This window comes from Leptopilina heterotoma, unplaced genomic scaffold, assembly GCF_015476425.1.
Source record: "Leptopilina heterotoma isolate Lh14 unplaced genomic scaffold, ASM1547642v1 Lhet_325, whole genome shotgun sequence".
In the NCBI taxonomy this organism is placed as follows: Eukaryota; Metazoa; Arthropoda; class Insecta; order Hymenoptera; family Figitidae; genus Leptopilina; species Leptopilina heterotoma.
In genome coordinates, this window is record NW_025111019.1 from 1,015,293 (window position 1) to 1,035,022 (window position 19,730).

Consider the following 19,730-nt stretch of genomic DNA (forward strand, 5'->3'; position numbering starts at 1 on the left):
TCAACTAATGGTACAGAGTACTTCAGTTCATCTCGTATATCAGACTCGAAAGCAGGAACGCTCTCTCTGTGTGTAGTTCGTTCTCTCCCCTTTGCTTTATTTCAAAACAAAGAAAACATTCTCACACAGGACAAAAAAAGAAGTAAGCGACTACAAAAAAAATTACTTTCAATTCTCCTTTTTGTAAACATTTTTTTGATGAAAAAAAAATTTTTTGTTACTAAAGTTTTTTGTTAAAAAAAGTTTCAATTCATTACAAAATTTCATTTTTTTTCTTAACAAGAAAAAACCTTTCTTTATTTATTAATATCCGAAAAAATTTAAAACTAGTTAAAATTGAAAATAATTAAAACAAACAAATAAATAGTTTTTTAATTATTTAATATTTAAACCCCAGTGTTAAACATTGTGAGAAAAAAAATTTTCTACAAAAAAGCTACAAGAAAACTGTTTTATTAAATTTTGTTTTTTTTTACTTCAAAAAATAATTCTTTTTAGCAAAAATGAAAGTTGGTTCGAACTCATAAAGTGTTAACGACAAATATTGCTCAAGTGAACTTGTGCCATAATTTATAAATTTTGATACTAGAGAAACATTAAATGATTATAAATAATCGAATTTAACAATAAATATACTTGGGTGCGACAAAACAATAAATAATAATAAAAATAATAGTAATAATAATAAAAATACTAAACATAACAGTAATAATAACAAAAATAATAATAATAATAATAATAATAATAATAATAGTAACAATAATAATAAAAATACTAAAAATAATATTAACAATACTAATAGTATTGTTAAATAAATAAATACGAAAAAAACTACTAAAAATACAAATAATAATAATGAAAAATATAATAAAAATAAAAAAATTTAATAAACAATAAAATTATAAATAAAACAATGAAATACTAACAAAGAACAAAATTAACCTGAGAAAAGGAATAATCAGGCAAGAAAAATTAATAATATGATAGAAATTAATAAATGTAATTTTTTACTAATAATATTTGTTTACTAAAAATTTTAAAAATTCGAAAAAAAATAAAAATCTAATTTTAGAAATAAAAAAGATGGTAAAATTGACTTTGCGTAATGATATAGACACAATAACATTAATTGCAAAATAGCGGGAAATTTTTCAAATATTTCGCACCAATGAAAAATCGGATTTCTTATTTCGCATTCCTTCATTCCCCTCGCATTTCTTTACAAGATTCATTTCCGGAAACGCGCAAAGATGCATTCAATTCCAATGGTAAAATTATTCTTCAATTACCTACATTATTTCAAAGAGTTGTATCAAATTGGTATAAGCTCAGTTTTTTGTCGATTATTATTATTATTATTTTTTTTTACATTATTTCCAATACTTCCGCGATAAAATATGATTAAGCAGTAGCTTTATATTTCTATTTTTGTGAAATTATAATTATTATTTATTTTTGGATTTTTTTCTGTAATTTTGTATTAATAATTTTTTTTGCAATTTTGGATTAATATTTCTGACGTGTGGCGAAACGGGACGTTTTTCGCCACACGTCATAAATATTAATCCAAAATTGCAAAAAAAAAATTAAAAAAGAAAACGATTTTAGGTTATGTTCTCTGTTTTAACAGTAAATATTTATAAAGTTACAAGTGTTAAATTCAAACCAATTATTAAAAGTCTTTAGTACATTAAAAATATTCGATAAAAATTGTTTTTCATTTTGTGAAATTAAAAAAAACTCCTTTATTCGAGATAAAAAGGTGACAAACATAACCTATAAGATTTTGATTCTTTCTTCGCGTTCGCAGCAAATTTCCTTTCTTTTACCAAAATTCAAAGTAAATTTAGGCCGAAATTTGACAAAACTTTAAATTATTTCAATTTTTTAAAATTATTTTCTGGAATTCAATTATCTTCAAACAAATTTTAATTACAATTTTTCAAAAATCATTTTTTTTTAGAATTTCTTCATTAAATTATTCAAAAATTCAATATTTTTTCTTAAACAAATATTTAAAAACTTATTGTTATTTATTTTAATTAAAATTCCAAAGAAATTTCAAAGTAAAGTCTTTTGAAATTTTATTATTTCTAAATAATTACAACTGCAATTCTTTTAAAATTCAATTATTTGTTGGAATTTTTGAATAAAATTATTAAAAAATTTAATAAGTTTTTAAAGAAAAATAATATGTTAATAATTTTTAAAAAATATATTAATTTTTAAAGAAGAATAATGTATTAAAATTGTTAAAATAAACATTTAAATATTATAAGTTTATGGCGATTAAAATGTTTAAATAAAAAGATTTCAATTTAAAAAAACTTTTAAAATTTATAATTATTTCTTAAAATTCATGTTATAACACTTTTAATATTCAATTATTTTTCAAAATTTTAATGGAAATTCTTTTTCAAATCAATTCTTCTTAGAATTCACCGATAATTGAATTATTTAAATAGAAATTTTTTTTTAAATTTAATTATTTTTCAAATTTTCAGTTACAATTCTTTAAAAAATATTTTTAAAAATACTTTTTTAAAGTGAGAGAGTAAAATTCTTTGAAATAAAAAATTTATTTTAACGAAATTTGGGAAAATTTCCTACTTTTTCAATTTTTTAAAATTATCTTCGAGAATTCGACTATTTTTAAAAAAATTTATTTACAATTTTTTAAAATTGTTAATTTTGCGAATTTCTAAATAAACTTTTTTAAAATTAATTACTTTTTGTTTAATGAATATTTGAATACTTAAGTGAATTATGTGATAAAAAATGCTCAGGTGGATTATGCATTTTTGCATAAAAAATTGATATCCATTCCAAATAAGGAAATTTTTTTTTCTATTAAAATTTTTGATATCCATTCCAAATAAGGAATATTTTTTTCCCTGTTAATATTTTTCATATCCATTCTAAGGAAGGAACATTTTTTTTTCTTTTAATATTTTTGATAATTATTTCAAGTAAGAAATATTATTGAAATTACCCATTATTATTATTAATATTTTTTTTTGATAATCATTCCAAGTAAGGAATGTTATTGTAATTACCCAGTATTATTATTATTATTTTTTTTTTTTGATAACCATTCCAAGTAAGGAATATTATTGCAATTACTCAGTATTATTATTATTATTATTATTATTATTATTATTATTATTATTATTATTATTATTATTATTAATATTATTTTTATTATTTGATATCCATTCCAAGTAAGGAATATTATTGTAATTACCCAGTATTATTATTAATAATATTATTATTCTTTTTTATTATTTGATATCCATTCCAAGTAAGGAACATTTTTTTTCCTATTAATATTTTGGATATCCATTCTAAGTAAGGAATATCTTTTTTTTATGAAACAAAATTGCAATTACCTATCACTGTTAAAAAAAATACTGTTTAATTCGTGAATTTTAACACTGTACAACAATTTTTGAAAATGCTTTATGCTATCAAGCAGAAAGTTCCTATTTCTATTTCTATGAATATAAAAAAAGAAAGGAAAAAATAAAATGTGCCAAAAAAGGAGGAAATAGAAAAAAAGATGAAAAAGTTTAAAGAGAATAAAGAAAAAGATAATGAAATGTTTATAAACAGAAAATAATAATAAGAAGATGAAAAGTTTAAACAGAAAAGATAAAGAATTGTTTTAAACAGAATAGAAAAAAAGAAGAAGAACATAAAAAATGAAGAAATAAATAAGAAAAGAAAAGGAGAAATTTGTCGCGAAACAAAAATTGTGATCAACTTACAAGATTATTATCAGAGTGGCAAAATGATTTGTGTGTCATTGTAACATTTTTCTCTCTCCTCTCTCTCTCTCTCTCTCTCTCTCTCTCTCTCTCTCTCTCTCTCTCTCTTTCTTAGTGAACAATATTATTCATGCAGATCGCGGTAGGCTCAAAAGAAATTCAAGTAGTAGTAGTAGTATAGTAGTAGTTAAAGAAGATGAAGAAGAAGATGTTGTTGATGATGAAGAAGTATAGTAGAAAACTCTTGACATGAAACTCTAATAGATTTTATTACATGGAGTTATACCTTCCGTCTATAAATAGAACCTGCCATAGAGAAACAGATGCTCTCCTATAAAGGGTTCACTTTCTTGATGTGAGGCTAAAATTAAAGGCTATAGTGTGTATGCATGTATTATTTTGCAGCATCTCTACCCATTTTAAAACCATCCCAAGTACAATAACCCGAATAAATTAATTTTAGACTTCAAACTTCCTCCCGTTAACATTCATTTTCAATACATTGCACCGCTATTTCGAATTTTCATCTTTTCGTCTCCGTAATGTCAATGCCTTTTTCTTCCTCCTCTTCATCATCATCTTCTTTTTCATCTTTTTCTCTTTTTTAAATTTCGTCTTTTTCTTTTTTTCTCTCCTTTTTCGTTTCCGTCTTTTCCTTTTTTTCGTCTATTTCTTTTCATAAAGTTGAAACTGTCAGCCTCTTAAATTAAATATTTTTTACGAAGCTACAACTTGTACCTAGTCATCAACACCCACTTCATTTTTCAAAATTTTATGTTGGTTTCAAAAAAAAAAAACTTTCGAAAACTAAGTAGGTGTCTCAGCTTTATTTTCTTTTCCGTTAGAGAATTTAAAGAAGTGCAAATTTTAAAAAAGAAAAAAGTATGGCACAAAGCTAAAAAAAAGTACCTATATAGTAAATTAAAAAAAAGGCTTTAAACTTCAGAGTAAAAACTAAAAAATCAAAGTTGAAGTGATGCACTTGCGGGAGAATCACAAAAGGAATAAAAAGAAATAACATAAAATTGTATTATAATAGTACAGCACACATGTATATATGGTGAACGTGAAAAATGTTCTTTGCTGAGCCATGTGGTCCATTTAGAGACATCTGTTTTTCTAAACAGCCTTCTTATGATATGAGAACTAATTTCTACGTTCATAAACACACATTCACGCACAAACACTGTACACTCGCCCTTGACATATTCACAATCCTTGGAAATTTCTTTATTTTTCGCAAACAAAGAAATTAGAGGCAAAAACAGATTTCTCATTTTAACCGCATCTGGAGATTTTTCTTTTTCACTTTTAGCCTCACTTTCAACTTTGAATTTTTAACTTTTTTTGAAAATTTTAATACCATTCAAACAGATTTCTGATTTTAACCGCATCTAGAGATTTTTCTTTTTAACTTTTAGCCTCACTTTCAGCTTTTAATTTTTAACTTCTTTTGAAAATTTTAATACCATTCTTATTATACAGAAGAAAGTGGAGCTGATACTGGAATTCATTTTGAAAATTAAATGTTGCGAACAACCTAAATATTATTTTTGTTTCAAGCCAACATAGAATTTCGAGAAAAATTAACTCGGTGCCAGTTTCCAGTTTCGTTTTTTGTTTCAAATCATAGTTTCGAAAAAATTAACTCGGTGTGAGTTTCGTTTTTATTTCGAACCAAAATAAAGTTCTGGAAAAAAATTAACTCAGTGACAGTTTCGTTATTGTTTCAAAACCAACATAAAATTCGGTGTCTCAGCTTCATTACAATAAAAAAAGAAATCAGATAAGAAATAAAATAAAAATTTCTCGAATTGATTTATTTCTCTTAATTCTTCGGGTTGCAAATTCTATGAAGAGGATGAATTCTCCCTTTTTTGGTATACATATTTAAAATATGTCAGAGAATATTTCGCATACAGTGCAACCATTCATGAAAGAAAGAAAGAAAGAAAAAATATCTTTCAAGTGAAGCATCCGCGATATGAGAAATATTTTTTCCAAACGTTATTATTCTAATTACTATTATTGTTATTAAATTTTTATTAATATTATCATTCCCAAGAGGAGAGAAAAGTTTAATTTCCCAGGGGGGTTGTGTAACTAAAAAGATCGGACATAACTTTATAGAGACGGAAGTTTATGATTCGGAATCATAAACTTCCGTTTTGCCAGAAACGTTTTACCAGCAGCAACATTACAGAAACTATTTTAACATTTTGGCGAAAAATTTTGAAATATTGCAATAACTATTTTGGGTTTCTTTGTGTGGATTATGTTATTGTTTCTCTATTTTTGATACAATAATTATTATTTCTTTTTAAGGGACTTAGCTTAATTATTTTTAGGCTCTTCAAAAACATTCTACCAATTTTTTAAACTACAATCTTTAATGAAAAAGCCTTCAATTTTGAGTACATTTATTAAGTACTTATTCAGTATTTAAAAATTTAAATTTTACATTACGGATAGAGAAAAAAAAGTAAGTGTATCAATCCTCTCCGGGGAATAATCTTGAATTTCTCTAGTAGACTAATAATGATAATAATTCACATACAGCAAGTTTTGTCCGCGGAAAGGTCATCGTTATTTCTGACCCATAAGTCTCTGATCTGCACGAGTTATTGAATTACTTCGCGGAATGATATATTTACTTATTACACAATTAGTGTGTTTATTGAATATATTTATATACAACTAATATAAACCAGTAATAGTTTATAGAAAATTTCATAAAAAAAATAAAATTTCCCAAGTATTAAAAAAGTATTAGAAGAGTAGAAGTTTCGAAATTAGGTACAGATGATAAAATACACGCGCAAAATTTTAATGATTCATTCAACTTTTATATAAAGAAAAATAATCTGAAATTCTTTCAAGTTCAAAGCTACGAGTGTGAATCGCTTATTATTTATCGCAGTAAAAAAAAGAGGGAGGGAAAAAAAATCGGTTGTGATTCTTCATTTTATTCTTTCAGAGGAGGTTGCGCCTGTCTTATCGGGAATTAATAGTTCATTGTCGCCATGAGGTTCCAAATAGCGACATTTGTGCTATTAATTTTTATTTTTGGACTCTCGTGTGCCAGGGAAATAACGTGAGTAGTTCTACTTTTGTCAAAAAATTAATTTCTATAATTATTAATAATTACTATTCTCAGTTTTTTAAGGATATTAAATTGAGACAAAAAAGGAATCAAAAGTCTTATTTTGCATTACTTTTAATTCCTTTTTTGTCCCAATTTGACATCCTTAGAAAAACCATTCCTAAAGCTATCGTACTTTTTGTGATTAAGTTGAATTTATCTTTCTACCTCTCCAAAAGATGTTGTTTTGTAATAAAAAAAATTGCAAACTAAAAAAAAATTAGGGTCAAAGTAAAAGGTACCTGAAGTTGATGTCGACGCTAAGCGTCAAGTTTTATTTTTTTTTGCAAAATCAAGATTCACTGCAATATAATAATTTTCAGAGTTCCTAGTTGTAAGTTCTAGTTTTCTAACTGACTACTAAAAATAGTGAAATTAGTGACAGATTTATACTAAAAGAACAAAAAAAATTGACGCTGATCGGCGACGCCAACTTCGGGTACCAAAAGTAAATGTAAAAAAAATGTATTATTATCTCCGTTTTCCTAGCCATGAAGATATAAAAAGTGCAATGCTGAGTCTCGTGCACGTGATGCGAGACGACACGGGAAAATTGGAGAGGCACGAGGCACGCGAACGACAATTGGGCGAGGAATTAAAAAAATCCTTGTCGCTCTTGACGAAAAAAATGACAGTTGTTGAGGGCTTTCATCCTCATTTAGTGAAATTGAACGAAAGAGTTGGGGGCATCGAAAAACTTATTGCCCAGGTTCTTACAATAATTTTTTACCACCTACACTTTTTACATTTTTATTTAAACCTCTGCTGATGCGCTAACAACTGTAATCAAAAACATATCCCCATTCATGGTTGCCACAAAGATTGAAAATCCTGTAAACGGTATGGAATTTAGAAAAAGGTATAGAAAAACAGGAAATAGTATGGAATTTAAAAAATTACTGGAAGCCTGCTTTTAAAAATTTTTTAAAAAAGTTTGCTCTAGTCATTGTTTAGGAACAGTAAATAAATTTTGTGACTAACAATTTTTAGTAAACAGAAGTCGAAGCCGTTTATTTTCGGGTTTGAAAAAAGTAATTCAGAAATATTTTTGACTGGTCATTGGCATCAGCAGTGGTTTAAAAAAAATTATCCTATTGTATCTATTTTGTAAAACTAAAGTTTCTTTAAAGAGAGACGAAAGAGAGAGGATACAAATGCAGAAAACTGCCGACACCCTCGAGGATTTGGAAAGACGTCTAAATAATTGGATGTCATCGATTGAGAGTAAAATCACTCAAGTCAATAATGACTCGTCTGAGTCAAGTTCCGACAGAAATTCCCAAATACTGTCGAAACTCGACGAATCCCAAACAATGATGGCCAAACATTTCGATAAATTCGAAACAAACATGAAGGACATGAATCACAAAATAAAGAACGAGGCTAATCAGCTGAAGGAGAAGATCCAAACTGTCGCATCGGAGGTAATATTTTTTATTTCGATTTTGTCTTCTGCTGTCCAAAGTCAGAACCTAGTAACTGAATTTTACAAATGGTTAAAGTTCACACGGCCTTACATTGTTACTAGGTTTTAACTTTGTACAGCAGCTTTTAAATTTCAGACTTTAAGAAAATTTATAACCGAAAAATTTCAAAAACCGAAAATTCCAAATAAGGAATATTACTTTCATTACCTATTTAGTGTTTTTGATATCCATTCCAAATAAGGAATATTATTTCTATTACCTATCATCATTGCTAGCATTTTTGATATCCATTCCAAATAAGGAATATTATTTTTACCTACTATAGTATTTTTGATATCCATTCCAAATAAGGAATATTATTTTTGATATCCATTCCAAATAAAGAATATTACTTTTACCTACTATATTATTTTTGATATCGATTCCAAATAAGGAATATTATTTGTATTATCAGTATTGTTGTTGTCAGTATTTTTGATATCCATTCCAAGTAAGGAATATTATTTTTACCTACCATAGTATTTTTGATATCCATTCCAAATAAGGAATATTATTTGTATTATCAGTATTGTTGTTGTCAGTATTTTTGATATCCATTCCAAATAAGGAATATTATTTTTATTACCTGCATTATCATTGTTAGTATTTTTGATATCCATTCCAAGTAAGGAATATCTTTTCCTCCTATAGTCCGAAGTAGAAAATCTGTAAAAAAAAATCAGACACCTGGATTAGTATTATTGTTTTAATAAATGTCGAAAATTTTTGTTTTTGAGTTGGAAAAAAGTACTTTAGAAAACTTTTTGACTCCCCAGGAACCTTAGGGACCTTAAGGACCCCAAGAATCCTAGGTGAATGAAAAAGGTGAAATTAGTGGACTTTTTTTGACCCTGAACGTTGACGCTAACTTTAGGGACAGTCCGTACTGTTGTATTAACTCAGTTTTAACAAGAAAAAATAATTTCAGGTCAAAAATGCCGGTTCGACAATAGAGAACGTCGACAATTCGGTCGGAAAACTGAAGGAAATCGTGAAAAGTGTCGAAAGTGGACCACAAAAAACGTCGGACATTGGAAATACACTGAACGAACAAAGTCGAGCACTAGTGAGACTAAAGGAACTATTGCAAGACACTTCGGAGAGATTGCAAGAATTACCGAGGTATTTTTTTTCTACTCCGTCTAACTTAATTAAAAAAGGCAATATATTATTATTTATTATTTTTGTTCAATTACATTTTTAGTCAACTTTTTTATTAATAAGATTTTAAGAATTTCAGAGTTACAATCTCTGCATAATGAAACGCAAATGGCGCTGCAGGAGACAAAGCATGTCCTCAGGGATTACGTGACGCGAGGAAACGATGGACTCGAGAGTAAAATTGTCGAGAGTAAAGAAGATATTAAATATGCAATCAGCAATCTCAGGTAATTTACGTTACAAACCAAAAAAAAAAAAAAATGTGAAACGTACGCAAAATCAAAGTAAAACTAACCTCAGGCCTCGGACTGAATTTAAAAATAAAAAATAAAAGTGCCTTGGAATGTTCGTAATAGTTAAAAATAACAGCCATTATTTATTGACAAATAGAAAATAAGTTTTGTATAATTATAAAAGAGATTTTGAGACATTTTATGCCTCAAAAAATCATTTATAATTATACAAAACTTATTAATATACTTAACTGTGTGGTTTAATTCCTCCACCTGAGAACGTCAAGGTCGCCACCAGAGGTCAGTGAAAAATTCCAAGAAGTAACTGAACTGCCATCTAGTGGTGATCTTGGCGTTCTCATGTGGGGAGATTTTTAATTTACTTTCCTTTTCGCCTTTTTTTTATCCAATCTCTAATTTTTTCAACTATTATCGTTTTATTAATATTATTATTATTATTTTTTGTTTTCGAATTTCAGAATGGACATGGGAGCGAATGCGGATCGAATAAAACAAGAATTGCAGGATTTAGAAAAAGGACAATCGGTGATGGTCTCAATGGCCGATCACGTTCTTGATACAAAAAAACGTGTCGAATATGGTGTACATCAAATTTTACTGGAAGTTGGCGATTTATTGAAATCCCAAGGGGCAAATATTAATAATACTCTCAACAGTCGATTTGATGGAATCTCAAGTGACATAATTGATAATCAAAATGATGCCCTAACAAATTTGACCACGAAAATGGAACAACAAATGAATCAAGTAATTCAATTTTATTACCTAAAAATAATATATAATTTCAAAAAAAAAAAAAATTATATAATTTCAAAATTCAGAAGTTTCAACAAATTTCTAACTAATATTAATTCAATTATAATTATTTTTCAATCATACAAAATTTTTTTCTACAAAATTTTTAATTTACATATTTTTAATTCACATATTTTGCGAATTAAATTCATTAATTTCGGAATTAAATTAAAATTCATTAGAGAATATTATTTTTAATTAAATTCGAGAGGTGTGAGAATGAAATTTTTTTCAAGGGGGACTTATTCACTTCCGGTTACTACACTCCTGACATTTAGTAACAATAAACGTGGAAATTAATCATTTCCTTTAAATTTAATATAAATAAAATATAAATAAAATATAAATAAAATATAAATAAAAAATATAAATTATTTAAAAAAAAGAAATTTTCGTAAATTTGATTTAATGTATAACGTATGTTAGTTAAATTAAAAATAACAGGAAATTAACAATAAATTATTATTTATAAATATTATTAATTTTCGCAAAAAACGAAAAAAGTAAAAATTGAATTGAAGGAAAAATTAAATTTTGTTTATAATTTAGGTTTGGAGACAAATTAATGTCATGTATCAACAAATGATGGAGAGTGCAAAATCTTTGGATAAATTACACGAACAAAATGAAGTTTACGTCAATGGCACTACATCCACAATGGGCGGAATGAAAAATAAGGTACGATAATTTTCAATAGAATTAAATTAGTAACAATTAATAAAATAATAAACAAAGAAGAGATAAAATAACAAAAATAGACAAAAAAAATAAAAGACAATAAAATAAAAAATTAAGTAAAATAATAAATAAAATGTCCAATAAAATAATAAATAAAAAATTCAATAAAATAATCAATAATTAAACTCAATTTAATAATAAATAAAAAGTAAATAAATAAAATTGTAAAAATTCTCCGCAAGAATTCAATTATTTTCGCATAAATAAGAAAATTCTTCGCAAGAATTAAAATATTTTCGTATAAATAATAAAATTCTTCAAAGGAATTCAATTATTTTTATAAATAATAAAATTTTTCGGAGGAATTCAATTATTTTCAATACAATTTTAATAAAATTTCCCGAAAGAATACAATTATTTTTAAAAATATTATTTAAATTCAATTATTTTCAAGAGTTTTAATAAAAATTCAATTATTTTCAACAAATTCTGATATAAAATTTTTTGAAAGAATTCAATTATTTTTCTAACTTGTAAAATTCTTAGCAAGAATTCAATTTTGTGTAAAAAAAACTCTAATAAAATTCTTCATAAAATTCAATTACTTTGAAAATTTTCAGTAAAAATTATTTTAAAAAACTCCATTATTTTTAAGAAAATTGAAATAAATTCTTAAAAACAATTCAATTATTTTTTTTATTCACAAAAAATTTTATGATTTATGAAAATAATTGAAATCCTACGAAAAACTTTATAATTTTGTCGAAATAATTGAATTCCTGGCAAGAATTTTATTATTTATGAAAATAATTGAAATATTTTTAAGAATTTTTTTTTAAATTTAAAAAAATAATTGAATTTCTAAGAAGAATTTTATTCTTAATGTATAAATAATTGATTTTAAAGAATTTTATTAAAATTTAAAAAAATAATTGAATTTCAGTCAAAACTTTTTTTTTATTTATGAAAATAATTGAATCCCAGAGTGAAATTTCATTTTTTATTTATAGTAATAATTGAATTAGTCGGAAGAATTTTATAAATTTATTAAAAAATAAATGAATTCCTGCGATTTTTATTATTTATGAAAATAATTGAATTTTTGAAAAAATTTTTTTTTTTTTTTATAATAATTGAAAATCTACAAAAAATTTTATGATTTATGAAAATAATTGAATTCTTGAGAATTTTACTTGAAAGGAATTCTTTATAAAATTCAATTATTTTTTTTTATTTACCAAAAATTTTATGATTTATGAAAATAATTGAAATCCTACGAAAAAGTTTTTAAAATAATAATTGAACTCCTGTGAAAAATTCAATTATTTTTTGAAATAATTGAATTTTCTCTGATAATTTTTACAAGACTTTTAAAAAATAATTGAAATTTTCGAAGAAATTAATTAAAAATGGAATTGAAAAAAGGAAATTCTGATAAGAGTTTTATTATTTATATAAAAATAATTGAATTTTTTTACGAAGATTTTTATTATTTATAAATTGACTTTTTGCAAAGAATTTTATTAAAAGTGTTGAAAATAATTGAATTCTTTAAAAAATTCAATTTATTTAGGTAAAGTATTTTAATAAAAATCTTGCCAATGAAATAAAAAATAAAAGTCAATAAAGTAATAAATAAAAGTTTCTAAAAAAATAAATAAAAGTTTCTAAAATAATTAATAAAAGATTTTAAAATAAAAAATCTTTTATTATGCGAATAAATAAAAGACTAAAATTAACAGTTTTAATTACGTTGTTAAAAAATATTTTTTCTCCCTTTTATAAATTAAATTTTTTAATTTAAAACAAAAAAAAATTCCAAATAAAAAGACACATTCTCATTTGTTGTTCCTTTTTCCTTTTTTTTCCTTTCAGGTGGGAGAAATAACGAAGAGAATGTCCGAGGTGGACGAAAATTTGAATTACCTTTTGGGACGATTATCTCTCGTCACACAAGAATTTAATCAAATAAAAAGTGGTCTCGGCGCAGCTCTCGACAATATTAAAGCTTCCTTCAAAGAGGTACAAGAAAAAGCCAATGATTTAACTCCTGGTCCTCATCAAATTCCCGAAAATTATAAAGAACTCGATGAGTCGAAAACAGAACCCGAAATAGTCAAATAAAAAAATTTTTTCTTTTTGTAAAAAAAAGAAAGAAATTTTTCCCCATAAATTCATTTTTTCTATAAATTCACTTTTTTCAATAAATAAAACTCTTTTTTCTATTAAATTTATTTAATTCAGTAAATTAGTTGAATTTTACTTAAAAAATATATTTATCAATTAATATTTAATTAAATAAATATACTGAAAAATAATTTACTGAATTAAAACGATTGAAATCTTTCGTTACGTTAAATTACAAAAAAAAATCAATTTTAACTTCAATTAAAAAATTTAGTTTTAACTTTTTTTTATATTTTTAAACTAGAAAAAATTTAGTTTAATTATAAATATTATTCGCGCATTTTTTTATTGTAAATTTTTTTCGAAATGAATAAAACACATATTCACGTCGATAAAAACGAACATTTTATTTTAAGTTCATTACGAAAGCCATAATTTAATCATTAAGTATTTGTGTATGTCTATTTATATAGTAGAAAATAAAAAAAATATTAAATTTTTGAAATCTGTCTCATTCTATTTTTTTGCAATTAAAAAACTCCCGAATTCGTCCAAAAAAAACCTCTCGAATTGGTTCAATTCGAGAGTTTGAACAGTTTTAATTTTACAAATCGTTGTAGTAAAAAAAATAACCGAACTTGTAAAAATTATTTATTAGAAAAGAGGGTAAAAAACTTACAAGGCACCACATGAAGAATGATGGCAGGAATGGCAGGCGATGAAAACACCTATATTAAATTAAAACACTTTCAGGCACTTCCAGGAATTCGTGGCACTCTGGCACTGAATAAAAGCAAAAAAAAACTGACACTAATTACACTGATCGCGTTTTTCTGAACAAAAAGAACTAAACCTACACCGAGAGGTTATTACACTGTTTGTCGGAAGATTCGATTCACGATTGTCACTCACGAAACACTCGCAATTGTTATAATTTAATTATTAGCGATAGCGACTAAAGAAAAACAAAATAAACTATCATTTTTCTACTTTTGTGCAACAAACACGCGGTCAGTACAATATTTGAATATCGTGTTTTCGTTCTAAAACTGAATATTCCAGGTTAGGTTGGTTTTTAAGCACTTTTCACAATCTGGGAAAAAGGCCTAAGGCTGCGTTTGCATGCTTGCGTACTAAAGGTGCTTCAACAATACCTTTCTTTTTCTGATTCGTGGTCTCGACAATACTCGCGAACAGAATATATTGATGCACGCGCAACAATTTTCCGTTTTTAATTTTACTAATTAAATTATTTTCTATTTAATTATTTTCAAATTAAATTATTTCAACTGAAAATTGTTGCGTGTAAAATTCCCTAGTATTGCGTTGAGAAATGATTTTACGATAAAATTCCCTAGTGTTTTAGAATTTTTAACATGGTTCCTTACGGTAAAATTCCCTAGTATTTTGTTGAGAATTGAGTGCAACAAGGATAGAACATAATTCTATCCTTGTTGCACTCATTTCTCAACGCAATACTAGGGGATTTTACAGTAAAAAACAATTGAATTTACCAGAATATATTTTACCTGACCAACTCTGATAAAAGTTGTATTTTTGCATGGGAGCGAAAAATAGTCTTCAACCCTGGACCCCTGGTGCTATTTTGAAGTCATCTTAAAGAATCGCTTTTGTGAACAAGCCCTAAGTTCGTTTACGAAATTTCCAACTCATTGTATATCGACCTTTATATTCACTGCGATTTGGCGGGAACTTTAAAACGAACAGTGCTGCCACCATGCGTTGACAGTTGAAATACAGTAAAATGTACACACAAATGTAAACAAAACAAAAAATGTAAATACACGTGATATTTAAAGTAAATGAAGTAAAATCAATTATTAATAAATAGTGAATTGTGTGAAAATAATAAATAAGTTTAGTGAAAAATGAGTATCGAGGGACAATTAATGTTTTACTACTGGAATCTTTTTCCCTACGAAGACTGTTGTCGATGGTTCAGTTACATGAATGGTATTGTAAACAGATTTTTATTTTCACCGATTTTGACACATCAATTTTATTACTTTCTTCAAAAAAGAAAAAAAAGAAAAATTGTCCAAGTTCTCTTAATTATGTTTACAAGATTTGGAGTTACAGTTCTTTTATAATGTAGAAAATTCAAAATTGACATTTTAAGGTTATATTGCTTTTTAATGCAAATTTTTGACATTTTTATATATTTATAGATGAATTTATCACTTGGTAAAAATTATATAATTAAATTAAAAGGAAATTAAACGAAATTTACGTCGAAACGTAAAAAGTTGTTTTTATTTGACTTTGGAAGATTGATAATTTTTCGTTTAATTTAATTTTGTCATTTTTGTTAATAAACTAAAAATTCAAAAATTGTAAGTAGGTATAAAATATACTGCAATTTTTTGTTTATTTTAAATATTCTTTTTCCTAGGGTACATTTTGCCTCTTAGGGAATTTGCATTTGGATCGGGTGAAAAGACGTTTCTGCGATATTTATCGTTTAACAGTGCACTCGACTTTAAATTAAATACAAGGCGAATTATTCCAAATAGAATTGATATTGGTGCTGTGTACAATATAGCGTAAGTATAAAACAAAAATTAAAAACTATATAGAAAAATTGAAAAAAAATTAAAAATATTTTTAAAAATAACAAAAATATATGAAATAAATAGATAAATAAAAATTGAAAAAAATAAAAAACGTAAAATTTCTTCACAGGAATCCAATTATTTTCATAAATAATTGAATTTTTAATTCAATTATTTCAATACAATTTAAATAAAAATAAAAAATGTATAAAAAATATAGAAAAAATCAGAAAAAAATATATATAAAATAAATTTCTATTTTACAATAATATTTATTCTTTAATAAGAATTTTTTTTTATTATTAATAATAATTAAAGGAATTTTTGTTTCCTAATTTTAAGACCCCCTCTGGCTGTTATTGGACAAACGAAAAAATCCACCAGTTTTGCTGTGACACAAAGGGAAATAATATTCGACATTGATATTTCCGATTACAAGGAAGTGAGAACTTGCTGCAGTCAATCGGAAATTTGTCGGAAATGCTGGAAATACATGGCGTTGGCTTGCAAAATTTTAGACACATCCTTGAGGGGTATTTTTTCTTAATTTATTAAATTTTATTCATTAATTCAATTTTTTTTTTTGTAAATTATTTAAATACTTCCTGAAAGAAAGATTTTTTTTGAGTTAAACTTGTAAGAATACAAATACAAATATTTTTTAAATTATTAATTAAATTCGATTATTTTCAAGAATTTTAATATATAAATTCAATTATTTTCAACAAATTTTGATGAAATTCTTTTTAAAAAAATCATTATTTTCAAAATTTTTAAATAAAATTCCTTTAAAAAAATAGTCAATTATTTTCGAAAATTTAGATAAAATTCTTGGAAACAATTTAATTATTTTTATGAATTGTAAAATTCTCCGCAAAAATTCAATTATTTTCGCATAAATAAGAAAATTCTTCTGAGAAATTCAATTATTTTAAATACAATTTTTTCAATAAAATTTTTAATAATATTTCTTAAAAAAATTCTATTATTTTCAAAAATTTAGATAAAATTCTTCGAAATAATTAAATTATTTTTTATAAATTGTAAAATTTTTGTCAAAAATTCAATTCTTTTTGTAAATAATAAAATGCTTCTGAGAACGTCAATTATTTTCATAAATAATAAAATTCTTTAGAAGAATTCAATTATTTTCAGAAAAAATAAAATGTTTCGGAAGAATTCAATTATTTTTATAAATTGTAAAATTCTTGTCAAGAATTCAATTATTCTTGTGAACAATAAAATTCTTCTGTGAAATTCAATTATTTTCAATTAAATTTTTGAAGAAAATTCCTTCAAAAAATTCAAACATTTTCAAAAATTCAGATGAAAATCTTCGGAAGAATTCAATTTTTTTTTTTATAAATTATAAAATTATTGTCAAGAATTCAATTTTTTGTGAATAAGAAAATTCTACAAAGAAATTCAATTATTTTCATAAATAATAAAATTCTTTAAAGCAATTCAATTGTTTTCAATACAATTTTAATAAAATTTCTCGAAAGTTCAGAATTATTTTTAAATATATTATTTAAATTCAATTATTTACAAGAGTTTTAATAAAAATTCAATTATTTTCAACAAATTCTTATATAAAATTTTATTCTTCTGAGAAATTCAATTTCAATTATTTTCAATTAAAATTGTTTAAAAAATTAAATTATTTTTAAAAAAATTGATGAAATATTTCTTCTTTAAAAAAAAAATTAATTATAAAATTATTTAAAAGAAAAAAAATGGTAAAATGTACTTTTTTGTTTTTAATTTTCTGATATTAAAAAAAATTGTAAAAAATTCAATTTTAAACAATTTTTTTTTTCTAGAGGATTTTGATTTTGAACATCTTTTGTGGACTTATTCGGGAAATCGGGGAATTCACTGTTGGGTCTGCGATGAAAAAGCACGAAAATTAACTGTGCAAGAAAGAAAATCGATCGCCGATTTTTTGCAAGTCGTTAAACCTGGAGCATTCAATGTAAAGCGAGTGATTATAAACAAAGAGCCAACTTTCTCGATTAAGTAAAAATTTCTATTTTAATAATTAAATTTTGTGTTCGAAAAATATTTTTCCATTTTGTTTCCGATTTTTAATCGTATTTTTCTATTTTTTTTTTATTTTTACTTATTTTTCATTTATTAACTCATTTTTTTTAATTATTTACTTCTTTTTTATTTTTTATTTATTCACTAATTTTTTTACTTATTTACTAATTTTTCTATTTATTTTACCATTTGTTTTTCTTCAAAATAACATTTTTTCAACTATGGAATGAATCGAAAATTATTTTTTACCGTCTCAATGACTTTTTAGTAAGAAAATAAAATAAATTTCTATTTTAGAATTTCAACTAATTTTTCTTGTTCTTTTCTTTAGAAGAGCTTTAGAAATAATTGAACCGAATTTCATTCAAGTTTGCATTGAAGAGCAAAATGTTCTCGGCACGGAGGAAGGAATCGAAAATTTCTGCAATACATTTCTTGCAGTTTACGATGAGGAAACGAAGGGAATCGTAAAAGAAATTTTCCAACAATTCGAAACGTCCATAGAAAGATGGAATGCTTTCGAAGAATTTTTGAAGGTAAATTTTCAATTTTCTTTGTTGTTTTTTTCAACAAAAAAAAATATTTTTTTTTCTTTCGAAACTAAAAAGAATGTTATATTTTTAAAAAAGTTATATTTTTAAAAAAAAATCGTATTTTTGATCAAAAAATTGTATTTTTAATAAAAAAATATTTTTTTAATACAAAAATTACGTTTTTAATTAAAAAAATTATATTTTTGATACAAAAATTACGTTTAAATTAAAAAAATTGTATTTTTAATACAAAAATTACATTTTTAATTTAAAAAATTATGTTTTAATACAAAAATTATGTTTTTAATCAAAAAATTATATTTTTAATGCAAAAATTACGTTTCGAATTAAAAAAATTGATATTTTTAATAAAAAAAAATTTTTGTTTGCAGAAGAAAAATAATTGGCAGAGTAATTACGAGATTGAAGAAATAAAGCTTCAATTCGTCTATCCACGATTGGACGTTAATGTGACGACAGTTTTAACGCATCTACTGAGATGTCCATTTAGTCCTCACATTGGAACAAATAGAATTTGCGTTCCCTTCGATCCGAAGAAAGTCGACGATTTCGATCCAACGACATCGACAAATTTTCCCGGATTATTCGACGAATTACACAAAAATGAAAACGATAATGAGAATTTTAGTCAAATCAATAGTCAACACAACAAAAACAATAGTAGCGAAAAGAATTTGAAAAATTTGGAAAAATTTCGTCAATCACTTTTCATTTTTAATGAGTTCCTTAAAAATCTCGAAAAATACAAATTCTGTTCGTGAAAATTCGAAAAAAAATTCTCGTGTTGATTTTTTTAGTTTCTAAACTCGAGTTTTTTTTTTTTACTTAAATCTCGAAAATTGAAAAATTCATAAAATTCATAGAATTTCACTTTTTGTTTTTAATTCGAGTTTTTTTTTCTTAAATTTCGAAAAATAGAAATTTTGTTCATAAAATTCATAAAATTTCGCAAAAACTCTTTTTTTCAAAATCTCAAAGAATTGAAAATTGTGTTCTTAAAATTTCGCCAATCGCTTTTTTAACGAGTTTTTTTAAATCTCGAAAAAGTGGAAATTTTGTTTGAAAAAAATGAAAAATTAGAAATTCATAGAATTTCGCACAATCAGATTTTGTTTTTAACTCGAGTTTTTTTAAAAATTTTGAAAAAAATAAATCATGTTCAATATAAAA

At 24.4% G+C, this 19,730-nt stretch overlaps 2 protein-coding genes across 3 annotated transcripts; both read left to right on the forward strand.

The window, feature by feature from the left end:
- LOC122504916 (kinectin) lies at nt 1–13,499 on the forward strand. Its single transcript, XM_043616259.1, has 9 exons — nt 1–142; nt 6,745–6,861; nt 7,399–7,618; nt 8,040–8,333; nt 9,304–9,497; nt 9,608–9,763; nt 10,249–10,537; nt 11,135–11,263; nt 13,139–13,499. Exons 2-9 carry the CDS (start codon nt 6,791–6,793, stop codon nt 13,385–13,387), a joined length of 1,602 nt encoding a protein of 533 aa, XP_043472194.1. The 5' UTR covers nt 1–142; nt 6,745–6,790; the 3' UTR covers nt 13,388–13,499.
- Nucleotides 13,500–15,156: 1,657 nt separating this feature from the next.
- On the forward strand, nt 15,157–19,347 carry LOC122504904 (DNA primase small subunit-like). Of its 2 annotated transcripts, none has more exons than XM_043616230.1 (6): nt 15,157–15,364; nt 15,804–15,954; nt 16,306–16,496; nt 17,787–17,982; nt 18,338–18,542; nt 18,932–19,347. In XM_043616230.1, the coding sequence occupies exons 1-6, from the start codon at nt 15,280–15,282 to the stop codon at nt 19,319–19,321; spliced, it is 1,218 nt and encodes a 405-aa protein (XP_043472165.1). In that variant the 5' UTR covers nt 15,157–15,279; the 3' UTR covers nt 19,322–19,347. The 2 variants fall into 2 exon arrangements, with proteins under 2 accessions (XP_043472165.1, XP_043472167.1); XM_043616232.1 differs by having other exon boundaries at nt 18,341–18,542.
- The last annotated feature ends 383 nt before the right edge of the window (nt 19,348–19,730 follow it).